The 17,336-nt window shown below is 43.6% G+C and overlaps 1 protein-coding gene across 4 annotated transcripts in view; it reads left to right on the top strand.

Moving 5' to 3' along the window:
* The first annotated feature begins 4,343 nt into the window (after positions 1-4,343).
* ebf2 (EBF transcription factor 2) overlaps positions 4,344-17,336 on the top strand; it is a 31,272-nt gene continuing 18,279 nt past the window's right edge. For 2 of the 4 annotated variants that reach the window (XM_061768459.1, XM_061768457.1), the window contains exons 1-6: positions 4,344-4,558; positions 5,793-5,949; positions 7,143-7,200; positions 10,672-10,727; positions 10,855-10,928; positions 12,666-12,734. In XM_061768459.1, coding sequence (XP_061624443.1) covers positions 4,425-4,558; positions 5,793-5,949; positions 7,143-7,200; positions 10,672-10,727; positions 10,855-10,928; positions 12,666-12,734 — 548 coding nt within the window. In that variant the 5' untranslated portion in view covers positions 4,344-4,424. Of the gene's footprint in view, positions 4,559-5,792; positions 5,950-7,136; positions 7,201-10,671; positions 10,728-10,854; positions 10,929-12,665; positions 12,735-17,336 lie in introns of all 4 variants that reach the window. The other 2 variants (XM_061768458.1, XM_061768456.1) reach the window with 1 other exon arrangement.

The raw sequence follows: 17,336 nt of genomic DNA, 5'->3' as shown, positions 1-17,336 counted from the left end.
GAGAGATTATAAACATTATTATTATTAATATCATTATTATTATTATTGCGTGGCGGGGCCCTGTAAAAAAAAATCACTTTGGGCCCCTCCACGCAATGCTGCAAATTTCAAATTGTGTTATTTAGGGCACTTGTCAGTCTTGGGCCCGAGATAAGACAACAACAGCAGCAACCAAAATTCATTTTCGTGCAGGCAAGCCCCTGCAACATTGATTTAAACTGCTCGAGACCACAATGATATGTTTGACTAAGACTTTTGGGTGGTGGTACAGTTTTGCATACAGCGAAATTATCTCGAGTTTGACTTTACACCCGCAGTCCTCTCAAAACCACAAAAAGGCCACCCTTCTGCTTTAGTCCTTCCTCTCGGTTGGTTGACAAATATTGTCGAAGATGTGTTCTTCTATTGACCACTGGGTGGCGCTAATATACAAGGTAAATGAAAGTAGGCAGCGCCACAACCTGTGGAGGTTTACTTTCCTAAATCCAGTCAGGACTGAGTAGTGCTGCACGTTGACCACCTTTGACAAGCCTTCTCTTTTAAAACATGAGAAAGAGTGTTTCTCATTAATAATTAGCGTTCCCCCATTGTTTTAATGTCTTTAAAAATCTGTGATCATATTTTTGGATTTTCATCTCAACTGTTCAGTTTAATTTTACGATTTAAATACATGAGGATCACCTCATGTAAAGCGTGGGCCGCCGGGAAACTCATTATGGCAATAGTAATAACATGATATGAAATTTGTAACATTTGAGTGTGGTACAAGTGGTACACAGGCTCCCTCTAGTGGTATGCAAATGAATCACTGCCCCAGTACAGTTCAGTTGTATTTAACTTTTAAGTTCAATAAATTTACATTTCTTTAAGAACTGTTTTGTTTTCAAATGTTTATATAGGTGATTTTTTATTTGCCTTCTATGTGCAATACATTTTAATTGATCCATTACTTAAGTAATGAATGAATGTCCGCTGTAATTGGGCAGACTGGAAGACTTGAAAAACGTGATTAGAGATGAGTCGACTTCAGCTTTAAACGTCGCTGACAAGTAGTAAAGTCAACTCATCGACTAGTTGACGAATCACTTCAACTTCTAACACACACACACACAGATTCTCTCTCTCCCCCTCGCTCTCCCTCGATCGAGCCTAGCCTAGGTACAAAATAGGGCTGTCACTATCGGATATTTTTAAATGGACTATTCCATTGTTTATTCCATTGATTAATCAAATAAACGGCTAAAACTACTTTTTATTCGCTATTGTTTGATGATGGAACAAAACCAAACCTAAACTGTTGGACTCTTTTCTCACACACTTGTTCACAAAGAGGTGAACCTCGCCCCATCTTTGCTTGTGAATGACTGAGCAATTCAGGGAAGCTCCTGTTCCCAATTAGCCCGTTTCTAAACACTCAACAAACTGCTACTCTAACACACTGAGCGGCATCACATACAACAAAATTTTACACCTGTGGGATGTTCCAAACAGGTGTTCGATGAGCATTCCTCAACTTTCTCCCTCTTTTTTGCCACCTGTCCCAGCTTTTTTGCAGCCACAAAATTCCAAGTTAATGATTATTTGCTAAAAACAATCAAGTTTATCAGCTTGAACATGAACTATCTTGTCTTTGTAGTGTATTCAATTAAATATAGGTCGAACATGATTTGCAAATCATTGTATTCTGTTTTTATTGATGTTGAACACAACGTCCCAACTTCATTTGAATTGGGGTTGTATAATCAGCCGTCTTTTTCCGGAGGACTACAGAAATCAGTTACTCAGTTTACTTTTGAAAGGCTGAAATCAGAGGATTGAGACAATGTCAAGTTGAACAATGGCTCGAAATGATCAATCGATGCTCGGAATAGCCGTCGAATCATTTGATGATCGATTAGTTGTCAATGAATTGCTACATTTTTTGACACAATGTATTACAAAACGTACACCACTGCACCATTGAACTTGCCTCACTGTTAACACATCCCCCTCACAGTTGTGAGGTTTGAATCTCCGCTGTGGCCTTCCTGTGCGAAGTTTGCACGTTTTCCTTGCGATAGCCCACATTTCAAAAACATTGTCAATTGAAGACTGTAAATTGTCCATAGGTGTGAATGTGAGTGTGAGTGGTTGTTTACCCTGCCTTTTTTTGCACAAAGGCTCCAGTTCCCCTTCATGTGACCCTAACGATGGCAAGTGCTATTGAAAATGGATGGACGGATGAAAGGATGGACAGGAAAGGATCATGACTCTTTGCATCCAAACGGAGGATATCTGGTGCAGGAAGTACAACCAAAGTTTAGTCCTCAACATTTTCTCCTCCTACTGACTAATCAGTTTAGGTCGATGAGCTGTTTAGGTCCACAACATGGTCGTTGTGTGCATGAACCAGGCCACACTCTCAACCTTTGGCTCTATTTATTATAATACAATGAGAGAACGCATCAGTCTTGATGACAATTTGTCAAAAGTTGTATTTACTGTACTGCCATCTTCCGTTAGACTATACAGTACACTTTAATGTATTATTTTATTTGGATTTATTTATTTGTCCGATACGGACAGTAGTTACACATTTAACATGTGGTGAAAAAGAACCAGAAAAAGACACTCGTGGCAACACTTGGAAATAAAAAATTGGAGCAACAGAATTGTAGAATGTTACAAGACTTTCCTTGTTACTTTCAAAAACGTCAGTCAATATTATTTGGCTATTACAATATATAATAACGATACTCTGTTATTATATGTACTGTCATTCTAAAAATGAAATAAATATCAATTAACAATAATAATAATATTTACATATTAATTATGCCTACCAAGTTTGAAAGAAAAACACCTACTGCTACCACAACTACTAATGATGCTGATGACATTATGATGTTTATGAGTATGATGATAGTGATGATTATTATGTATTTATTTGCAGATTGGCTGAGAGAAATCACAATATTTCTTTATTCCACTGCCGGTCGTCCTAGTTCAAATGAATGTTTGAGTTTGAAACTGCTTCCTCCTGAAATCGAAAATGCCAAATAGCAAATGCAAAAAAGTTGCAGGGATCCAATTTTTTTTGTGTGTGCAAAACTTAAATGGAATGGACCCCCTAATTAATGTCACAGTTAATAAAAGTAAAAAAAAAAAAAAAATGGCTATTGTGAAAAGGGTGATTAAAACAACTTTTCTTTTCTTTGGGATCTGTGAAATGCAACGGAGCACTTTCCTTTTCCATCACGTGTTAGTAAACAGCGAGTGAAGGAATGTCCCAACAGTGCGCAGACTTTGTGGTGGAGCTGCCGATCTAGTGAGGGGAAGTGTGCGGGGGACAAGGCGACATTGCCGCAGGCTGGAGGTGTTGGGGGGGTGATGGGGGGGTTGGTTGGGGGTGGAGGCAGCGCGACTCCCCGGGACGGCCCTCATAATTGGGGGGGAACATCTGACTTTGTCCCGCTGCTGCCGGCAGATGGTGCAGGGGGAGATTTACACTGTCATTGTGACATTGTCTCGGCTACTTAGAATAGGCTGAGGGTGACGCAATCAGGCTGGTATTGGGCGAAAAAAGGAGGAAATGTAACATATAAGACGTGTTGTTATTTTATTGGCGTTTGTTGGCTTATATCACTTATCCGAGATACATGTAGCAAGACTTTTTGGACATCTTTCCATCAGGTTCTGATCTCAATGTGGGACGTGTGAGGAGTGTTAAGAGGTCATTTTGCACCCCGGATGAGCGTGCCGAACCTTGATTGCACGTCCAACGCTCGCTGTAATGTCGCAAAACCAAAACTGGATGCGCCAAGTGGTTTGAAGAAAAAAAAAAAAAAAAAAAAAAAAACACGCATAAGCCGATACAAAGATCATTTGGCGATATTAGGCAGAAAAGTGTGTTTCCTACACGCCTACAGATGCGGGAAACGCTCGATGATGAGCCAGGAGGTGTTTTGCAGTGTGAAAAGTTGGTGTCGGCCTCTCGGAGTGGATGCCGAATGTGGCCGCGGTCCAAACGACGGGACGCACCTCGCACCAATGGGAGCGCCCGCCGCAACATATGGCAGCGAGGCCCCGCCTCCTCCACGCCGCATCCTCATTCATGCTTCAGACTTGCACACAATCTTGCGAGTTGCACCGAGCAGATGATGATTGCCGGCGCTCGGCTCGTCGGACCATGATTGACAATTGCGACGGGATCTATTTAGTCACATCTTTCCACCTTTGAACGCAAGTGCGCGTGGATTCACACCGAGACAAACTCCAAAACATCTCACTTCATCAGCAACACCAGCTCACCAGAGCTCCTTTCTTTTTTCTTTTCTGCGCCCTGGAGGGGGCGGGAGGGGGGGGGGGGGGTGTGTTTGCTTAAGTGTTTTGACTTTTGGGTCTTTCAAAAAGTGCGCCCTTGCACCACTCAGGACACGTCTTAAATGTTCGGCATCCAGGAGCATTTGATGCGAGAAGTGAGCGGATTAAAAGAGCGAAGTCTTGGAGAGGAGATGGATCCGGTCCGCTCTTGGGTGCGAAATGTCGGCGTGGTGGACGCCAACGTCGCCGCGCAAAGGTACCGACCGTCATCTGCCATTCAGACTGCCTGCATTATTATTATCATATTTGTTTTTTGTTTTTTTGTTGTTGTCAAACTTGTCAAAAGTGCCAGAATTGCTTTCTTGTGAAAAGCGTTGCAAACCTGTTGCAAAATCGGACTCATAAGTCACGAGCAAAAAGCCCCAATAAAAAAAAAAATATATACACAGAATATATATGTATAAAATCTAAAACACACAAAATATTGTCAAAATAATGATAAGCGATTTTATGGGCAATGTGCACATGTAGCGGAATTGTTTGATTTTTTAATGTCGCAGGGAACCTAAAGTCAACTGCACAAATTGGAAAACGAAATACTAAATGTTTTGGGAACTTCTTTACTGGAACGCACCCATTTTTTTTAAATATAAAAAATAAAAGTCCTCAGTTAAAAAACAAACAAAACAAAAAAAAAACAGCAACAACATTTTGGATTCGCAAGAAATGTTCCCATTTCTCATTTTAATGGTCTAAAAAAGAATTCTGTGCGTCTTCTTGCCATGTTTGAAAAGTTTAGAGGGGGAAAAAAAAAAAACAAGCGACAGTTTCAAAATAAGTCAATTGGGCTGAAGAAAAGAGATGAACACCGATTTGATGTAATGCACAATACATTGAAAAAACGGTTTCATTGGTTACAATTTGATTTGATCTTTTGTTTAATTAAAACAAACTCCCAATAGAGTGTGTAAAATGTTGCATGAAAGAAAACGTCGTTGTGTGGAATTTAAATCCAAAATACATTAAGTGTGCAGTTTTGCTCACCTCTGTTTGGCAGTATTTTATTAATCAATTCGTTTCAATTATCAGTAATGTTAATAATAATAAATGTTTTATTATTTAATATGTTTCAGCAGCACTTGGAAAAATCCAATTTGTGAGCGCTGCAAAGTCGTCTTGATGAACTTTAAAAACTTTGATTTGGAAAGAACGTGCATTCAAAAAGTTGGAAAACCATTTGATGATAACAAGATATAATATTAGTAGCAATTTGCTATGCATATTGAAGGAAACTTCTATATGGAAATAATAGTTTGTATTCAACACAATTTTGTGGGGTGTATTTTAAGCAATATAAGGAACCACGGGTGGTTTTATTTGATTGTGAAGCACACGTGTAATTTGTTTCACCTGAAGACCACGTGCGGTGTCACACGACGTCACGTGGCCGTCTAATGGCGTGCACCTGCGTGTCCCCCCTCCTCCCGCAGTGGCGTGGCCCTGTCCAGAGCTCACTTCGAGAAGCAGCCTCCTTCCAACCTGCGCAAGTCCAACTTCTTCCACTTCGTGCTGGCGCTCTACGACAGACACGGGCAGCCCGTGGAAGTGGAGAGGACGGCCTTTGTGGACTTTGTGGAGCACGACAAGGTGTGTGAGGGGCCTCACTCTTCAAGTAAACCGAGTCCGATTTGCGACAAGAAAACACATCCAGTTGCTGCTCTTGATCATCAGCTGACGGCTTCGTGCTTACGCGAGCTCTGTAGAGCCTCAGCGAGCTGAGGATGTGCGATTGAAAAAGAATATCTAATGACTAATTAGCAGCCTGCCTCATTACAAGGTGAAAAAAACAAAAATGCCAATGATTCCCACTTCTGTTGAGTTATCCATCGAGAGCTAATCATCAAAGTGTCTTCTCAAAACAGCAGTAAGGGGCGTTGCGGGGTGGGAATGGGTGGGGAGGGGGGGGGGGGGGGGGGGTGAATTCCTCAGCTTGGGCAAGTGGGACATGCGAGTGGAGGAAATTAGAAATGGACCGTGGCCTCGTGTCCACCGTTGACAGACCAAGATCTTGTCAAGTCAAGTTTGCTTGAAATGCCAGGGATGCTGTGTGTGCGTGTGTTCATGCCAGGGTTGAAAGCTGTCAGGGTGTGCCAGTGGGTTCATTTTCTGCATGGTTACCCTGGCATCTGTTTTGGCTTTGTAATTATGCAGAGGTAGAGCGATGGCATGACAAACTAAACGGCCTTCTGTTTATATTGATCAAACCTACAAAGCCAGGCGTCAAATCTATCTCCTGATATTACAAATTGGACTTTGGACTCCACTATGCCAACTTATCTTCATGCATCTTAATTTGCCCTCTTCTTCTTCTTGCCAGTTGCTCTGCTCCCCCAGCCTTCTCGTTCTTCTCCCCTTGCTCTCATCTCTGAGATTCCTCCTGGGTTATTGGACCAGAGAGCATTCCTTTGAGACCACTTAGAAAGACCAGTAGAGGTAGAAGACGAGAAAGAAACGAGCGGGAGGAGGCGGGGGCCGCAGGGGAGTCCAAGGATAGTTTTCCCGTCAAGGTCGACCGCCGCTCATTCTTACGTGCACGCTGGTCAAACGCACTCGTAGCGCTCCAAACTTCTCCCGCGCCCGATCTCGAAGTGACCCGAGGTTAAGCGGCGAGCTCGTGCCAACAACGCGCGCTCGCGCCAGTTCAGGCCTGTGATCCCGACGGCGGAGAAGGTCGAACTGCGGGATTTGGAGAGATTGGCTTTGTGTTTAACGGTGTCCCTAACGTGCTTAACTGCATGCTCTGTGTCATGCGGCTGTGTGCGTATGTTTCCAAGGAGCAGACGGGAGAAAAGACCAACAACGGCACTCACTACAAGCTCCAGCTCCTCTACAGCAACGGTAAGAGGACGTGAACGCAGAGCTTGAAATTGATCAGATGGGGATGTTTAAACAGGGGGGCGCTGACAGTCAACTGTCAGCAATGGAAGTACAGCAGCAGCCAATTTCTGTCCCTCGAGGTACAAGATACACGATCATGTACTCCACTTCCCAAAGTTTCAAAGGCGCAAGCATCAAAGGTCCTAAAGCTGCACCCATGAGAATGCCGGCCCAGTGACAAATGATTGCACTCTTCATCTATATCAACCCAAGTGACTTTTTTTCTCCGAGTAAGACATTTGCACCGGTAGGACCAAATACAAGTTCAGTCCCGAAATGCATCTAACAGTTTCAAGGCTTCCTATAACACAAACCTGCAGGCTATAATATCCCTGTGACCAAAAAAAAAAAAAAAAAAAAAAAAAAAATGTAGGAGTTTTTCAAGTCGGGAGCCAAAGCTCAAAGTGCCACCCTGTGGCGCAATCTATTAGTTTGAGATTTTGAAAAGGTTAGCCTCATAGTTACACTGTTGAACAAATAAAAGAACATTTTTACTTTTTAACAGTTTCATCATTAATGTTTGGGACTTTTTGATGGAACCTTCACTTATCTGGGTTGTCATATGAAGTGATATTGTATAAATTGTTCACAGTTGTCATTAGGTCAACATGGTATCGTGTTTTCCACATTCTGTCCACATAAAGCAACAAACACATTTTTTAAATGATTGTTCACATTTCATCATGTTTTGTTAACAGTTTATTATTTTCGTGAAGAAAAAAAATATGTGGTTCATCTCAAAATGATGATGTATGGTTTTAATCCAGTTTTTCAGAGGAAACGGCCAAAGGGCCCTGTTGATGCATTCATTCAAAATTCAGAATAATCCTCCAAATGTAATTAGTCATGTTACTTTGACAAAGTAATTGTAAGTTACACAACTACTCCATTTTCAAAAGAGTAACTTGTAATTGTAACTAACTTTTTTCCCCAAATCATCTTATCAACACTGACCACAACTCACACCCAGAAGCTCACTAATTAGACTAACCGGCCAAGTTGCTTCAAATTTGCCAAAAAATCTGCTCCTAAATGAACACCTTTGAGGTTACAACCTCACTGACAAGCCAGTGGACCCATTCTACACTCTCGTACCGCGCATTTCTAGTTTTTGGGTCTAGGGGTAGAACCGATCGGTCGACTACTAATGGATGGGTCGACTTCTCCGCATCAATGTTTAAAGCTTGAAGTGGACTAATCGCTAATGGCACCTTGTTTTCCAGTCGGCCAATTTACAGAGTATTAACAACTTAGCTGTCTGCGGCCGTCGCCGGACTCACAACTAACCGTGGAGAAGAAAAATGTCAGCCCAGCGCATTCTTCAAACGTCTGCGCGAGTCAGAGCGTCTGAAAACAAAATGGTCGTCAATGAGAATAGCGGACAGCCTCGCTAGCTTTGCGTATTCCCATCTCCGCTAGTCGTCAAATATTCTATAATATGGCGGCGATAGGCAACAACTGTGCGATAACGAGAACTTTATTCATATCGCAGCACGCACCGACCGACATTGCGACACTCGCACTATGTCGCTTTGCTGCACAACGCCGTGTGGTAACACTTTGGTGGCATACGGCCACAAAAAGGAGACAGGAAGCACGGTCACTTCCGTCCGCAACTGCAATAAAAGCACAAGCGAAATAGAAACAGTGAAGCAAAGAAATGCTTAATTTTCTGGAGCCTGGCTGCTACAGTCCTGTCAAAGAACACGCTCAGCTGTGGAATAGAAGAAAGCGGTGCGCTCGTTGAAGAGAGGAAAAAAAAAAAAAAGGTGCAGGAGTCTAATTACAGCAACTACAGTCAGCGTAATGGGGAGTTGTATTTTGAATCATTTATCTTCATTCGTTGTTACGCCGGTCAGTCGAGATACTGTATGTTTTTTTGTTTTTTTTTACGTGAAACCGGTCCGCGGCACAAAAAAATGAAGGGGCCAGCTGTTGTGCCAATTAAAAAAAATATATACATCAATGACTTCATCGATTTATTGACTTCGACTCAAATTCCATCACATTATAGTCGACTCTTTAGTCATTTAAGGCCTCATTGGCACTCAGGTTAACCCTGGTGTACCTTTTCCACGACCAAATATATATATGTACAAAATGAAAGGCTACAAAAGCCGTACCTGTGTATCGTCCACGTTCACGTTGCCATCCCAGAACCCGCCAGAACCCCGAGATCAGCAATTGCAACCGCCGCCACAACCGCGACCCCGAATTGTGATTCCCACATCACGTTAGGGATACGCACGGAAATTTGGTTCCCATGAGCAACCGCTGCTCCTACTCTGCCATCGCAGTGGCACCCATGGGAGAGAAGATAAAAGACATGTTCTCCAGCATCCCCTTTGTACACGCGCGCGCGCACGCACTCACACACACATCAAGAGCCCTTCCTCTTCATTCCCTTCCCCCTTGCGATATCAAAGGCATCTCAATAGGGACTTTGATGAGGGGAACACATTTCAAAAAGCAATACACTCCAAAGTTGCCTAAATATACTGGATAAAAAAAAAAAAAAAAAAAAAACTTTCCCCAAGAAACAGTTGATTACACCTCTTTTTCATCTCTGTGATATATATATATATATTTTTTTTAAACAAGCAACAGTGGAAACTCTCTTTGGACTCCAATTAAAGTGATCAAGCTGGTTGTTGTTGTTCTACCTGTTGGTGTGCAGACTAGTCGTTGCGCAGACGAGTCTTGGGAATATGTCGTCGTCGTTGATAAATTGTACGTGCGCGGCTGTAAATTCTGTCCTCAAACAGAAAACAACTAATAATCATCAAACATGAAATAACTTCCAATCCCCTCAGAAACCATCAGAGAGAAAATATGAGGTGCATGCCAATCGTATTTCCCCATGTTGCTTGGAAGGAGTTCAGTTTTGTTTTGTTTTTTTTCTACTGAGGGGTTGACTTTGGGGGATAAGATTTAGATCATAAATCTTTTATTTCTAACTATCCCCAGTACAATAATTGAAGAGTTGTATATTACTGTTTTGGGTCAACTGAATACGTTTTCATTTATTATCTGGTGGTGCGCAGATTATCAATGCGTTTGTGGAGCTGATTTGATTCCCCTACTCAATTTCCATTTCATTATATTTTCAACTGAAAGACTTTTCCTAATTGTTTTTGTACACTTGGGATCAAGGGGGGGGGGGGGGGGAGCTGTATATTTTGTCATCTGAAGTAGGCTACATTGAAACAAGTGCATTGAACAAATTCAAATTTAAAATAAAATAATTGCAGGTTGTCTTCCTGTGAACATGTTGAATCCATAAAACGAAAAATTGGCGGTCCTGAGTGATAATATTTTGTAGATTCATCCCTTGTATCATACTTAAAAAAAATAAAATAAATTAACACCGATTAGTAAAAGAGGTCTGTCATGCTAAGATATGAAAACTAAACATCTGCTCTTTTTGTGCAGGGGTCCGTACGGAGCAAGATCTTTACGCACGACTTATCGACTCAGTCACAAAACAGGTCGGTGAGCTCGGCTCTCCTGATGGAAATCGGCTTTTGAGGAAATGGGAATGAAATCATTTTACATGCAACTGACATATCCTGTTGACTTTCACCCCCCCCCCCCCCCCCCAACCCCCCCTTGCAGCCGATATCGTACGAGGGCCAAAACAAGAATCCAGAAATGTGCAGAGTTCTGCTTACGCATGAGGTCATGTGCAGGTGGGTGATGTACACGTTCGTCCTGGACGCACACGCTTTCAGAATAATCTGAAGTTTTTGGGCCCTTTGGTGTTCCAATGTTTTGAGGGTCGTGGCAGGCCCTGTGAAAGTTACGGCAAAACATCTTATTAAAGCAAAAATCTAGAGATATATTTTGCCGTAATACTGAACACTTATCCGTAACTTTTCCCACTTCCCCATAATAACAATTTGCACACATTTTTTTCAATGTTATACTGTGCACAGTATTTGCACATTTCTCAACTTCTTACCCACTGCAGTAGTACTGTAAAATACTTCTACTTATTATTATTATTATTATTTGTAGTTGTTGAATAGAAATTCTCTGGCTGACAAAGTTATAAGAAAATGGCAAAGTCTGTAATGAGTTGTGTTCAGGCATATTAAGGAAATATTCTTTACAATGTGAACATGAATCTTTTGTCGGATCTTGTCGAAACAATGTACAGCTCGTTGGCAATATTCTAAAGAATCATGGTAACCCTTGCATGATCCAGAGCATTTTCATCAATTCTTTATGCTGAGAAAGGTAAAGAAAGCATAAAGATGTTCGCACAAAGTCGTGTATGACAGTCACAATCTTGAATCGTCCAACCTGTCCAAAAACAAGATTTCCCTTGTCATCGTTCGGACTTCTACTGTATTTTTCCACACGCTGTCAACAAATGTAGCCTTGTAATAACAATAATAATAATAACAATCCATCCCAATTTAACTATAGTGTGTCGCCAACCAGTGTATTGGTTGTACGCACAAAGACGACAGCTGACGTAAGCAGAAGCGCTAAAGTATTACAATTCCTTCATCCAACTGACACTCCAGGAATGAGCTGAGACAGCATGTTTGAACTTTGTTAACGTGCGACGAGTGACACATTTTGAAGGGGCTTTGAAGACCCCATGTGCTGCATATCACCGATGATGATAATATAATAATAGTGTGCTTTATGAAGGTAAATGGGTAAACACGGGTGTGTGCAGGAAGAGGAAGAGGAGGGATGAGTGGGCCGGTGACCCAGAGTTGGAGGGCAGCAGCAGCAGGGAAAGGATGGGGGGGGGGGGGGGCTGCGATGGAGCGGGCTGTGCCATTGTGTAGCCAGCAGATGCCCGAATGTGACTCACAGCTGGCTAATAACGGAGCCGAAGAGGCAGAGGGCAAGCGTCACAGCTGGGGAGTGAGGCCGTCTGACAGGGGGGCGTAGGGGGCAGGGCAGGGCCAAGCTGGGACACGAGAGGGGTGAGGCGAGGTGTAGGGGTGGCAGATGGTAAGGGGTGGGGGCACTTTTGTTATGCAGTGAAGGGGACTTGGAGGCGGGGGGGGGTGACCAGCAGGCTCCTCGGACAGGACTGCTGACGAATGGTCGTGTGTGTGTGCGTGCGTGCGTGCGCGGGCGGGCGGGCGGGCGGGCGGGCGGGCGCGCGTGGGGGTTGAATTTGATTTCGGAATCAATGTGACAGATTGGCTGGCTGCCTTTTCACTTTTGAATGGTCTCTCACTGTTTGTAGGGTGTGTTGTTGTACCTTTTCTTCCTCTTCTATTCTTTTGTCCGCCCCGCCGCCCTCCCCTCTCATGCCTCCTTTGTGTGCTGCTGGATGTTGGTGGACTGCAGAGTCCAGGCCTGCGGACAAATGAGGGCTCCTCCTGTTTAAATTGCTTATTTTCCTGGCTGACTTTTCCCCCTTGTTGTCTTTTCTGTCCCTTTAATTGCCCACTCAGCCGCTGTTGTGAGAAGAAGAGTTGCGGCAACCGAAATGAGACGCCCTCTGACCCAGTCATCATTGACAGGTAAGGAGCTCCAATACCCGTACACAAAGCACCGACTCATACTCACTTACTCGCACATTGAGAGAGAGATTGTGCTCTTGTGTAAATATGACCACTGTTGCGTTTCCACGCAGTAAAACTTCATCTGGCTTGGTCTCGGTGTGCTTGGCTGTACTGGCTGGATGAAGCAATTGGGCATGCGTGCAGGTTTATACCGTACAACTTGGTCATGCTAGAAGCAGTCCTTGCGCCACGCCAGTTAATGGTGCCAATGCAAGGGGACTATTGCACGGTGACGGTTAAAAATAGATCCACTAAAGAGGTCATTAGATAAGATAAAAATACATCCAAAAATGTTTTTATGCTAGATGTGCTCTGTACTAAACCTCCCCTTACAGTGCCAATCCAAACTGTTGATACAGCGCCTCGTTGGAGATAATTAGATCGATGCATCGTGTACCTCATAACGTGTCCAGCGAGGGTAGTATTGTTATGGCTGTCTGTTCAGTTCTCAACCTTATCAGGACCAGTTGCACCGAAACCCCGCCACCACTCCCCAACAGACATTTATCCCATGAGAAGCATGCGTATGTTTCATATCTGCGTGCAGACTCACACATGTAGTCAATGTTCACCCTGAGCGCCACTTATCACACTTTAACCGCCGCAGTAATCCGAGTGTGTGAAGGCCTTTGCATCCGAGCGATTTGGAGTTTTCACGGGTTCTGTCGGCCGAGTGATGAATGGTCATAAGCGTGAATACTTTGGCTGTGATGTCATCGATGCGACTTTCATTGGCTCTCCGTCCTGCGTGCCGCACCTCCTCTCCTTCCGTCTTTCATAACAATTGGGGAGAAAGCATTCACTTCATTTATGTCAAGGACCCTTTTCTTCCCCTTCTCGGTTCAAGCTGGCTGCCTGTTGACAGTGCGTCTCGAAGGAGTTCTGCTCAGGATATTTTTCATATCATGGAAAAACGAGGCTGTTGTCTTTTCAGTGTTCCCAGAATGCCTCGGAGCAGCTGCATTTCTCATTTGCGCATTATTCTCTCCATGTCCCATCCCATATACACTTCCTCCTTACATGCCTCAAACCTCAATTTAAGTAACTCCACAGCCTATTGCGGAGAGAGCGACTCATCCATCCATCCATCCATCCATCCATTTTCTACACCGCTTTATCCTCACTAGGTTCGCGGGCGTGCTGGAGCGTATCCCAGCCAACTGCGGGCAGGAGGCTGGGTACACCCTGAACTGGTCGCCAGCCAATCGCAGGGCACATATAAACAAATGACCATTCGCACTCACGTTCACACCTCCGGGCAATCTAGAGTCTTCAATTAACCTAGCACGCATGTTTATGGGATGTGGCACAGGGGAACGGGGAGAACAGCGAATATATTATATAGTATTTCCACTGCGGATTTTGTGCGACTGCAAGTGCTGATTTAAACTGAATCCTTGACCTCTGCTCCTTTTCTAATCGCACGGGGAAGATCCCGTCCTGGTGGGGGTCTCTCCCTCTCGACCAGCTTGCAAAATCCTCTCCTCTGGGAGCAGCCCATTAGGAGCTTGTTAATTTCTCCTAAGCCAAGACAGTTTGGTGTGGTCCATTTTATTTCACCTTATGTGCATGTTCTCGTTCCACTGGATGTCTGTGCACCACATGCTTGGTTTAAAAAAAAAAAAAAAAAAGTGTGTGAATGTTGGGAGTGTTTGCATGCACACAAATAGAAGTATGTTCTCATGCGAGTGTTTTTGGAACCTCACGTTTATTTATGTATGTGAATGTATGTGCAATTGTATATGTGTCTCAGTGACCCCTACTCTGACCTTTTTTCCCCCCACAGTCACTGCCTGGGCCTTAAATTATTCATGCGTGCGTGCGTGTGTTCTTGTGGGAAGGGGGGTGTAGTCTGTTTCTGTGGTTCCAGTAATCAGCCTCCTGCTCCCAGCCCCAACACCTGTTCTCCAATTAACATGCAGCGCGCGGGGGGCCCGCTCACGTCCGTTGCCCGTGTCGCTTTCCACCCATTTCTGCCTCCCGGTCCCTTGCTTTCACCTCCTCGCATCCTAACTTCTGCGCACCTCGCTTCATCTCCTGCTGCCCAACATGCTCTTGCGTACCACTTCAACCTCTATTATCTAATTCCCTTTCTTTTTTTCCCCCATTGAGTAAGCATCTCAGTAAACACCCCTCCCTTTTCCATTTTTGCCATAATTAGGCAGTGTCATTAGGACACCTACCCAAGCACAAGGTAGTTTGCAATTCCCCAAATGACCCAAACCCCCACTTTTCTAATCTCCTTTCCATATTGTTTCAGTTTTCCCTCTCCCCCCCCCCCCCCCCCCCTCCTCCTGCCGCCCCCTTCTCTCCCTAATCCCGATTTGAGTGAAAGGAGAAAGAGATCACAGCTGATCCATGAGGAGGGGCGAAAGAATGGAGAGAGGGTGGAGGGAAGACGAGGGCACAAAGAGATGACTCTCGAGTCGTCCTAGGGAGAAAATGATTTAATAGGCCGCTGCCTGCTGTGTCTAATCATTTTACAATTGTCTCATCTTAACTCAGGCCAACTCTTCGATACTCTTCTCGGCCGCAGTGTGACGTCTCTGTTTGGAGAGCAGCACTTATCGTTGACTGATAGACAGCGTCGCTCACTGATTGGTCCGACGGCTGATCAATAGACCGATAGATTGACTCCTCGGGACACATAGCCACGATTCTTTGCTAACTCTTCTCACTCTGTGTGTTCTAAAAACAAATCATTCGTCACATCTTTTCTTTCTTAATTGACTGTTAGGTTTGGGTTCCTATATAAGATACTACACATGTACAGTGGATATAGAAACAGATCAGATGCTGATTAAAATAACCCGATTGTTCTAATATGTTTCTAATATGAGACCATCATCAATTATTTGTTTATTATTTGACCACACATCCTTGCAAAAGTGCTCCAAATCTGTGTGGTTGTGTGAGATGTCTTCTGCAGTCCTATTCAGATCACCCCCACGTAGTTTCAATTGGATTCAGGTCTGGACTTGGGCTGGGCCATTCCAAAAGTTATTTTGTCGATTTACAAAAGAAAAACATTCAGGCTCCACAACATTTTGCCAACATGTTTAAGTCTCCTAAAAGCATTTGCAGGGCAACTATGGTACGGTGCAATAAAACAAAGGGTGAAATTCTTGGCCACAATTCCAAAAGGTATGTTTGGCGTGAAACCTAATCTGAGCGGTCACAGACGAACTCCACGATGAAGCGTAGTGACACGATCGCTGGAACCGGTGCGTCAGCCAATATGAAGGAACTTATGAATACTGTACTTCCAAATACTTCTGGCTCAGAACCTTTAAAGTCTGCTATTTTTTATTTTGCCAGTTTTTCTTGCAAAAATCTAACCTGGCGTCCCTTGCACCTTAAAGCTAATAACAATAAACAATTTAAAATGTCAGCGATATTTTTCGATCCTTCTGTGAAAGCCACCTTAGAATTACCCCGCCAAGATTTTTTTTTAATGGCAGCATTATTGGCGCGATGACCTCTGAGCTAGAAGTTCTATTGGTTGTGAGCCCAAGTTGACCTCTGTATTTATGAGCGCTGTGGTGGCTTCACAATGGAGACAAGCAGATGTCAGTGTTAGTATTAGTAAGAATGGACTGTGTGCTTTGGATTGGAGCGGTCAGCATTCACTGGGAGGGCGTGTGTGCATTTATATTGGGCTAAGAAGCGGAGATCAATAGCTGGTCATAAGGAGTGTGTGCAGGGATCCATCGCGAGGCAGCGGCCTTGTGCTGTGGGGGTCGGGGCGTGATCAATGGCAAGCACTATCTCACTAATTGATCGTGTTTCTAAGAGCGGTCTTTTTTAACAAGCCGGCACTCCGAGAAAAGAAGAATAATCAATAGGAATTTTCCAATGCTGTCAATATTGTGGTGCCCTCCCCCAGACCCAAAATGAGCTCACCAGAGCTCGTGTAAGGTCAGCAAATCTTCAAATATACGTTTTAAAAGTTAAAAAAAAAAAAAATTCAAAATTTCAAAATAAAAATACAAAGTCACAACAGGGGACATTTGTCACGGGTGATTTTCGGATAGCTATTTGTACTTTTTGAGATTTTTGCTTCCCTCGTTGAGCAGTCATTACGTGTGTCACGGCTTGACTTCAGATTCGGGACTGCCAGTGGAATCCATTAGTCTTCATCTCGGTTTGGGGGTTGTATTGATCCATTTGTTGTCTTCTAGTTCTGGTTATGTACATGCACCACCGTCTGTGTTTTCAACTAGACCAGCTCACCTTTTCCACACAATTCAACTCTTTGACAAAAGACCAACTGGAATGTTTAGTAATGCTGATATTGTTTACTAAATTATGGGTATGAGGGTCATATAAACGTAAATCTCTTTGGCTGGAGCAGTAAATCTGTAGCCAACATTTCTTTGAATGGATTAAAACTGTCTGGGCGGTTTGACAAAAAACTATTCAGATATCACTTATTGTTATATGTAAATGTCTCGCGGTGTCTCGGAGACCATCTGTTTCAGCGGTCGTGGCTCCACCTGCTTGAGCACGGCTGACTTAAACCAATTTTAAAAACAAACTGCGCGCGATGACGACGAGCGT

This window comes from Phyllopteryx taeniolatus, chromosome 3, assembly GCF_024500385.1.
Source record: "Phyllopteryx taeniolatus isolate TA_2022b chromosome 3, UOR_Ptae_1.2, whole genome shotgun sequence".
Lineage (NCBI taxonomy): Eukaryota > Metazoa > Chordata > Actinopteri > Syngnathiformes > Syngnathidae > Phyllopteryx > Phyllopteryx taeniolatus.
This window is presented reverse-complemented; position numbering and strand designations above follow the sequence as displayed.